Here is a 9,627-nt window from a genome sequence, read left to right as displayed (position 1 = left end):
GCGCGCTCTTTGGTGGAGTTTAGCTCTGAGAAGAACAGGAAAGTCTCGTCCAATGTTCATGTCGCCGTAAAGGATGACGGACACTATGAATTATGTGTGAAGAGTTTGGATTTTAATCCAGGTTAGCTCTTTTTTCTGCGCCTCGAGAATGGAGAGCGGCAAATTGAGGACGCTCGTGCTGCTAGAGTTACCTTTGCTGTGCGTGCTCGTGCTCTCTGTGCAGGGTCAAGCTAGTCCAAATCACGAGAATGGTGAGTTTTGTTTAGTTCGCCTTCCTTGTTCCTTTTGTCATCGAGATGAAACTTAAAAAAATTAACCATTTTAAACTATTTTAGATTACGTCAGTTGTGGGTAAAATTAGCCAGTGAAGTAAATCTGTTAATAACTAAAAACTTTCTTATTTGTCAAAAGAAGCATTGTATCACTAGTTGGCAAATCCGAGTTCAGGATCCAAAATGTGTGCTTAGTAGCTTTCACTTACATTTCCTTTCCTCGCTTGTTTTGTGGCCAGTATGATGTTTATTATAAAAATATGCATATAGCTAAGTAGTTTAGTTAATAACAATGCTTAACTTTTAATGAGTTTTTATGTGTTCAGTAGAGGGGGGCATCTCAGGGTAGCTCACGATACAATACAATATACGATACATGGCCTAATGTAACGATTATATCATGATATACTGATTCTGTGATAACTGGTAAAGGGCAACACAAGCCTTTAATGATGATTTTCACTGAGGTGGATTAACATTGATTACATAACAGTGTAAAGAGCTTGAATAGCTTTTTCCCCTTTAAACTTCTGTTGGATTTGTGGCCTTCACATTAACTCCTTTTCACCGTTGGCTGACTTTAGTCTACTGTGTTCTTCTACTCTAATCCCTCTGTTCACTTCTTTGGCCAATTAACTTCCAATTAACCCTCATTCATGTTGTAAACACCGCTCCTAGGGTAGAAGTACAGATTCAGGGTCAAATCGACAGGTAACTCTGTTTAGAACGTTTATTTATGAAAAAAGATACAATATTTGTGGCAATCATATATATAATTGGATAACACAAGTTAGGACAGTGATATATGGCCATATTGATATTTTGTCACATCCCTAGTATTTAGTACAATCTATTTATTTGCAACCATAGTTGTCAGATAAGTGTCATTAATGTTGTACCACCAGAGTAAAAGTGCATGAAAAACAAGCTTTTCTTTGATAAAGGAAATCAACTTCTGCATCTTAACTGACATGTTAATTTAATTCTTCTGTTCAAGTAGTGAAAAACTGTTAACTTGAAAGAAGCAGACGTGGTCTGTTGGTGTGGTGTTTGAGGTCAAACTGGGTTTCCATGTTTACCAGCTGATGAATGGCTTTATCCTCATTCCCTATCATAACGACCCAGAAACCATACTGTCAACCCTCTTCCTCGAGTGCTGATGATGAAATTGTATCTTTTGTTTTGTTTTTTCTCAGTGATCGACCTTCTGGTGGCTTTGAACATGTCCCACCACATCGGCGGTGTGTCCAGACTGCAGAGTCCCAGCAGTGTGGTGTACAGACTTCGTTCCAGAGCCCCTCACTTGACTCTTCCTCATGAATACTCTGTCCTGTTGCACTCCACCATTAAAGGTAGCATGGGGGTGCATCTGGTGATGCATCAGGCAAAGGGCTCTAGTGCTACTCTTTTCTCCATCTCCTCTTCATCCTCACCCACTCTCCAAATCATCTCCTCCACCCAAAACAAGTCTTTACGCTTGGACTACCAGACTGGAGAAGGGGCTAAGGACTTCTCTAGTCTTTTCTTCCCTGGAAGAAACCCTTTCTCCAGGGATGAGTGGGTACAGTTGGCTGTGAGTGTGGAAACTGACAGGCTAACATTTTTTGTTGACTGTCAAGAAGCTGTCGTTGTATCGGCAAAAAGTGAAGAGAAGCTCAACCTGGAGCTGCCTCTAGATGTTGTTGTCACTCTTGGCAGCACACCTGGAAGGAAGGACAGCAAATTTAGTGTGAGTTTATTGTACATACATTTTAATTTGGTATTTTCACTGAAAGTGAAACAGAAACCAAAATATTTAAAATACCACACTATGTGTAGTGTTATTTTTGACTGTAGTTTTCAGTTACAGTATTTGATAGATAATATCATGTTGTATAAATCCAATTTTATTGGTGTTGAGCCTGCTCTGAATACTGTTGAGGATGTAATTAAAGCTGCTTTGATTTTTCATAAATAAGAAAATAGGATCTCAAGTAGCAAAATGGCACCCTGCTGTTTAAAATCAACATGAATTCTGTTTATTATATGAGCATTTGATTCTGCAGGGATATTTGAAAACAGCTGAGATTTCAAAGACAGCATATCCAAGACGTCCCTGGCTCTGTGACAATGTAACAGGTAAAGAGTTATCGTTTTTTATAAAACTAATGCACTCTATATGTTGCAAAAGTAAAAGAAAAATAAGTACTGGATTAATTCATAGCCCGACCTGTGGCTACACATTTGATGTATTTTGATTCTTAAATTTACAGATAACACCTCAAAACAAGCCAGCGAAAACAGTTTTTAAAAAGACATTTGCTCAGATGTGATCAGCATAATTTCATTATCAACTTGCTGTGGACTACGAATGGAAATTAGCCTTATGGCTACAATCTGACACATTTACATGTCCGCATTCATTAATGTGCACTGTCCCCTGTAATAAATAAATAAATAGATAAAAAAAAAACAATCAAACTATTAAATAAATTACCAAATCCAATTTTGCAACCTGCCTTTACTACTCTATCTATAACCCTTTTCAGAGATATATGTCTAATGATCATGGCTAGAACTCATTAGTTGGACCACCTTGGTTGTTGTGCATCAGATAATATCTTCTGCCCCTCAGCTAGAAATTCCCCTGGAACAGTTTGTTTTCTTAACCCTCTAGATTGGTTTTAATTTTGACTGCATTATTACAGGATGTTTGTTTAAACTCCTCAATCTTTTCTTGAGTTGATTCAAGTATTATTTATAAATCTCTTCTCCCATCAAGTGCTATTTTCTCATTCCAGATGTTCATACTCCATCTCGACCCGCAGACGCTCATAGATCAGCTTCTCCAACTGACAGCAGCCGACTGTTCCAGCAGGATGCAGCTCCCAGTAAACCTCAGTCAAACCACAGGTCAGCAGTCCAAACCCACCATTATCCCCATGACATCCAGAGTGACCAGCTGCAGAGAGGTGTGCTGCTGGGACCCCCAGGATCTCCTCAAGGGGTAAAGTCTGTTTCTCAGGCACAGAGGGATGACAGGCTGAGGAAGCTGGAGAGGAGGCTGGAGGAGCTGGCTCTTATGCTGGACATGGTCAAAACTCAGGTATGTATTTGTTTAAAGTCGTGACCTTTGATTATGTCATGACTTGGGTCGGACCTTTTTTCAATATTTCTCTTAACACAGAATGCAGATCTTCAGTCCCGTGTCCAGTACCTGGAGGGATGTGAGTGTGTGAGGCCCCGATGTGTGTGGGAGGGGCGTGAAGTTGAGGACGGACAGCAATGGCAAATTGACTTCAACACTGTGTGTACCTGCAAATCAGGAGAGGTCACATGCAGAGCTAAGATCAAAGGTACCTCTGACCCAGCTTCTGAAAGTCCTTCCCCCTTTTCCCTGTAAAGAAACAAAAATGCCTTCACTTATTAAGATATCACATGATTTTGGTTCACATTCAACTACCTAACACAGATTTTATTTTTCTTATGGAACTAGTTTGCAGATTGTGTGTCCTCTGACAGACCTGTCCAACCCTCGTCATAATGGAGACACATGTTTTGCTTTTGTCCTTTCAACACCAAAAGCCTCGTGTGTCACAAACAGCTGAAAGCTTGATTTATGGCAGGACTCACAGATTAGAGCATAAAGTGTTGTAAAATGTTAACTATTGAGACAGTTTTGTTTATGTCAGAGATAATTTATCAAGTAGGCCAGTAAAGATATATAATAAACAATAAAAAACAATAAATATACTACCATAAAAATGTCCCCTTACATTAATGAACTGTTTATAACTTTGCGTATGCTAGCAGCCTTTAATGTAGCCTCTTCATCAGGTCAAAATTTTTAGCTTGCCATAAACGTTTTCTGGCTGTTTCCAAACCATCGACTTTAATATTTGTGTTTGTTTTGTGCTTAGAGATTTATGTCAGCCTGCTAACATTCTAGTTTCAGATGGGGAGCATCGTAAAGGTCACACAAAAACACAAAGGTGTTAGCATTAAGATGGTCAACATATTAGCATCCTAATGTTGTGTAATATCTCAAAGCACTCGTGTACCTGCAAGTGCAGCTTCATGTAAATATTTTGAAGCATGGCTGTAGATACTGTGATGTTTAGTCTGTGTCCTTTAGTGGCTTTCTCTGTTTTGTCCTCTGTAGGTGTTTCACTGTGTTAGTTTTAAATATTTTCTCATTGTGTGTTTAATTCTTACAGTTTCTTGTTTTAGCTTGGCCAGTGTAATCATTTGGTTTTTATTTGCTTCTCTACCTTGTGACATTTGAGGCAGGAAAAAACACATTTTGAGAAATACACTTTTAATAAGTCACATGAGAATAAAGATACCAATGTCATTTGTGGTGAGAGAGTCACCTCTGCTGACCCCTTACAAGAATGGAGGTTTCTATGCCTTTTTCTCAACAAGCTCTGAAAATATGTGAAGACAAGGCCATGAAGAGTGCAAAAGGCACACAAATTGGCAGAGTTGACTGTCTGTGCAGACACTTGAGTCTAGTAAAGAGATTGGAGATCTCATTAACATAAAGGAAGACCTTTTAACAACAACGTAAAGAGATCTCACACTGAAGGAGAGGATGTTGCACTAGGTTGTCCTTATTAAAAGCTTTTCCACGTCGGTGTTTGTTTACATACCAATTTAGATTGGGAAAATGTTTTGCACTACTGAGAGCTGAGTTCTCCCCTCTGGCTGGTGACTTCACCTTCTTCCTCCCTTGGCATCGGTACTTCCTGTTATTAATGGAGCGTGAGCTGCAATCAATGTCTTTATGCAAACTTACCCTTCTATATTTAGTCTTTAACAGAGGACTTTGGGGCCATTAAAGTTCTGAAGTTCAGACTGGACTGCTAGGGAGTAAGTTGGTGAGCCTTACCATCACAGTTTGTGCTTGACATCCCATTTCCACTGGGCAGCCCAGCTTATTGTACTTCATATAAACTGAAAAGTTTTGAGCTAAAAAACTGGACAAATCTTTGTCCTATTTTTCTATTGATCCCTTTAGGTGTGGCTGCCAGATGCAGTGACCCTCCAGAGTACTGTAAACCAGGCAGACTTCCAAATGTTCTCTGACTCTCTGAGAACCTTTTCTGGCCTCTTTAGGACCTGAGTAAAAGGTCACATAGCTTTACTAGCTGCTTATCACTGTTTATCTGTCATGCATGGCATTCATGGACAAGCTTTGGGCCCAGTGGGGAGAGATATTTCAGTATACATCAAAAAGACAAATCTCTAGAGGTGATCAAGATCATAGCAGCATCCTTTGGTCTTTCTGTAGTCAGGCATGTCTCTCCTGATGAGGTAATTTCTTCCGAGCTGCAGATGTGTTAGGTATGTAATATAAAACACAAGTGCAGCTTTTGATATGAAATCATTACATGCACACGCACGAGGAAGTCCAACATTTTAGGGCCAGAGATTTGACAAACAAGCTCCCACCACAGTGGTTCTGCAAGTTGGGGCTTAAAAAGCAGTGATTTTGACCAACACAAACATGATTATAAAGGCTTTAATTTTTGTGGTTGGGACAGGTTGAGCTTAAGCAAAGCAGATATGACTTGAATGGTTTTTACCAACGTGGGTTCAAAGTTTCAATGTTTTATGGTTTTGTGTGCATTACTATTGGGATTTTGGGAATGGGAGCATGAAGAAAGAGCATTAATGACTTGATTTAATGGGAAGAGTGGTAAGACAAATTGAAACAAGATAATGCCAGTGCCCTTTGGTAATAAAAGGCCACAGAGTCTGTAGGTTTTATGCATTTAGTTTGGATCACAGTAGGTTTGATGCATTTAGTTTGGATCACAGTGGGTTTGACGCGTTTGGCTCTTGAAGAGATTACTTTTAAAGACATAGTAAGCCATCCTCTCAATGGTCTACGAGAGCAGAAAAGGATCGGACACTTTTAGCCCAAAGATCATGACGCTGTCATGGCAGCTCCTCTGACTTACATCTTGCTTCTCGTCATGTCAGATCCTTCTCCTGATTGGACAGATCCACCGCTTGCTAAACTTTCCATTAATTTTGCTCTCTGAAGTTGCAGATTCATTCATTTAATGTTTGTAACAGAAAGCTAAACAATTCTCAAGTTGAGTCAATAAATCACGTAATCATCTTAAACAACTCCCAAAATCTTTGCACAGAACAACCAGGGTTTTGCAGATTGATGATGGTTTTGAAATAGAAATGTGGATGTAGCAACTGGTTCATAAGGCTATTTTCTCAACCATTCTTGTCCTCCCCTTTCTCTTAAACATTGTTTTGAGGCTTGTTGCTTCACTGGTTCACAGTTGTCCTCTTGGCTCTATGCCTATCACCTGCCCTGACCTCTGTCATCGGGCCTGCTTCCATGAATTCCCCGAGGCTGTCTGCCATATGAATAATTGTGGTTCCTGTTTCACAGAGTGGGGGATTCAACTGCTGAGAACAATGTGATATACCAGGGCTGGTAACACTGGGTTGTTTCCAGAAAATAGAGGGACATAATCCTTTTTATTGCTTTTCCTGTATAAGATGGAAAGTTAGTTGGTGCTTTTTTTAATCAATATAAGCTCAGAGGAACAGAAGTTCACCAACTTTTAGTTACAATGTCTCCATTAGGCTAGATGATTCACAGACCAGAGATGGTTTGGGAGATTTTGATCATTTTTAGCTTTGGAAAAAAAAAAGAAATGCATCTATAATCATGGCCTTGATGTATTTAGAATAAATAGCATAATGGACATTGGCAGGACAAAGAGATAGCAATGCTGTCAGTTTTTTTTTTAACTTGTAAAAAGAAACTCATCAACAGGAAAAATTCCCCCGACCCTGAATGTATTACATAGAAGTCAGAGATCATTAAACTAGGATATTGTGTTAGGAAAAAAAAACAAGACTTTGAACTAAACAAGATATAGCTAGGAGCGGGGAAGGACTATAACAGTAAGCCTACTTGTGTAAATATTTATTTATGATGATGCAAAAAGAAAACCTCACCATGAATTATCATCAAACTCTGTAATCTTTATGGATGTTTTTAATGTCTTAACTTATTGTTCTGGCTTTGGGTCCAAAGTTTATACTTGAGAATTAGTCTTACAACCATCAGCCAAAGGATTTGGACTGAGAGGGAGGGGGACTAAGCATATTGGGTCTCAGAGAAAAAGGGGCCTGACAGGGCCTTGGATTCTGGAAGGGATCTGTAACTCTAAGCTTTCCAGCTGTTTATAGCAAATAACAAAAATCTTCCAAGGAAGTAAAAGTATTCTATCAAACAGCAGGCAGACTAGAAAAATTACTCTAACGTAAACCATATCCTGATTAAACTTGAGTTTGCACCCTGAGCTGTATAACTGTGGTAGATGAACGCTTGGATTCAGGACTTTAGTTTGGCCATTGCCATCTTGGTTTTTGCTGCCTTGGATCTTCTACAATGAGATGTCTAATGTGCACAGTTATCCTGATGGACAGGCCAGCACAGAGGTTGCAGGTCAATTTTTTCTGATCTTTTCCAAGCATCATGTTAAATTGAAGAAGGCTTAAAGGTGATGATTGTAGCCACTAACTTATAATGTTTTAAAATATTTACCAAGGTTATAGATCAAACATGAAGTAAGCTATAGTTTTGCATAGATTCTTTAGACAACAATGCCTCTTATTGGAACCAGAGTTGACCCCCTGCTGGTATTTGTTAAGAATGTTTAAGTTGCATCAAAATTGGCTTCACTTTTCAGACCTGGAGGTTCTGTCCACTTTAAAAACAGTATATGTTCATTTGCCTTACTTAAGATTCCCCGTCTCCCCCCTCCCACTGTCTTTTCTTAATTCCACTCAGAGTGAATTCAAACTTTGTTCTTTACCTCTTTGTTATTTTCACCGTCAGTGTCATACAGATGCACACGAAAAGTCCCCCTGTCCTTTCATCCTTGTGACTGCTCTCTCTGTCACCGTTGTTGACTTTTCTCTCATCTTCCTCTTAATTGTTTCTGTATGTGTGCCCCAGATGATACACACTCACAGGCTTACACTCCCACACACTTTGATCTTGTGCATGCTTGGCTTGCTAGAGGAAATGCCTGTTGGCTGCTGGCACAGTAGGTAACCTCACTAGCATCTCTAACAGTCTGTGATTACCACCTTGTCTCGGTCCTTTGGAGAGTTGTCATTAAGATAATTATCTTCTGAAATGTCCAGACAGAGCAAAATTAATATTTGATGAGGTCCCTGGCAGCCTTTAATGAAAATTATACTGTAGTCATCAATGTTTGGTTTGTTTTTGTCATAAACAACGTTTTGTCTTTCATTAAGATCTAAAACAGACAAGGATTTAAGTTGTTTTGGCCATGATCTAGTCTGTTTTCAGTGAATCCTTCAGAAAACTGCCGCTTCACTCAGTTTTATCCCCTTTACCCCTACAGTAAATCTTTCAGTGTTAAAAGACTTGCCAGTTGTGGTCTTAAATGGCTGCAGGGCTGCAGGCACTTGTGGTTACAGTAATAGTCCATAAAACATTGTGTGTGAGAGCATGTGTATACAACATCAGAACCATGCTGTTCTGTCATTACTGGAAAGAGAGCAGAGCCAGATGTTCCCCAGTGACCTCAAGCAGAGAAAAGGTGAAGAAAACCTGAATTAAGACACACAGAAGTACCAGCTGTTACCTTCAAAATTATTTCAGCAGTCCTGCTTTGTTACAGCCCAATGAGCATTCACAGCGACAAGCCCAAAGATGTGTATTCACTCCTACATTTGTCTTATCATTAGGGTGTGAGCTGGATGGTACGGTACATAACGTGTCCTACACCACTCTGGATGGCTGTCAGACATGTACGTGTAAGGTGAGTGTTTTATGTACACCCGTACTGACGCAAACATATAGTTCTTGGTTAAAAAAATACAGTCCTCCTCAGTTTGTCATTTTCTCTTTGTATTGTGCTTACAATGAAATCAGGGGGGTAACAGGGAATGCTCCCCACTCCCCTGCCCTGCACTGGACTGCACAGAGAAGGAGAACATACCTGGAGACTGCTGCCAGCGATGCAGAGGTGAGGACAATCTACATGAGAAATGTTATAAAATGTCTGATATGACCAACAAGGACGCCCATAAGGAGGGATGAAGGGGAGAGCTTTCTGGGGCCCTGACAAACAAGGGGGCCCACGTAGGTCAGGAGAACTATGGTCCATTGTAAAGTTAAGCTGTGATAACCATATTTAATTTCAAAGCTGAATAATAATCACTCTTATCAAAGCAAAACAAATACATTTTATTTGTCAATGCTGTTGTTTAATATAGACTTTTTCAAAATGTATGTTTTCAGTGGAAAAATAGCTAAATCATTGTGAAATGGCTAAGAAGTGTCAAAAGGTTAAAAAGTGGT

General features: G+C 39.6%; 1 protein-coding gene across 2 annotated transcripts in view; it reads left to right on the top strand.

Annotated features, from left to right (window-relative positions):
• The first annotated feature begins 11 nt into the window (after positions 1-11).
• The window catches only part of LOC121515585 (kielin cysteine rich BMP regulator), a 31,731-nt gene continuing 22,115 nt past the window's right edge, over positions 12-9,627 (top strand). Inside the window, exons 1-7 of one of the 2 annotated variants that reach the window (XM_041796416.1) lie at positions 12-251; positions 1,469-2,001; positions 2,318-2,390; positions 3,053-3,357; positions 3,439-3,607; positions 9,012-9,085; positions 9,199-9,292. In XM_041796416.1, coding sequence (XP_041652350.1) covers positions 149-251; positions 1,469-2,001; positions 2,318-2,390; positions 3,053-3,357; positions 3,439-3,607; positions 9,012-9,085; positions 9,199-9,292 — 1,351 coding nt within the window. In that variant the 5' untranslated portion in view covers positions 12-148. The remainder of the gene's footprint in view (positions 252-1,468; positions 2,002-2,317; positions 2,391-3,052; positions 3,358-3,438; positions 3,608-9,011; positions 9,086-9,198; positions 9,293-9,627) is intronic. The other variant, XM_041796417.1, reaches the window with a different exon arrangement.

Source organism: Cheilinus undulatus, linkage group 9, assembly GCF_018320785.1.
Source record: "Cheilinus undulatus linkage group 9, ASM1832078v1, whole genome shotgun sequence".
Lineage (NCBI taxonomy): Eukaryota > Metazoa > Chordata > Actinopteri > Labriformes > Labridae > Cheilinus > Cheilinus undulatus.
Note: the sequence above shows the minus strand (reverse complement) of the source record. Positions and strands in the feature narration are given on the sequence as shown.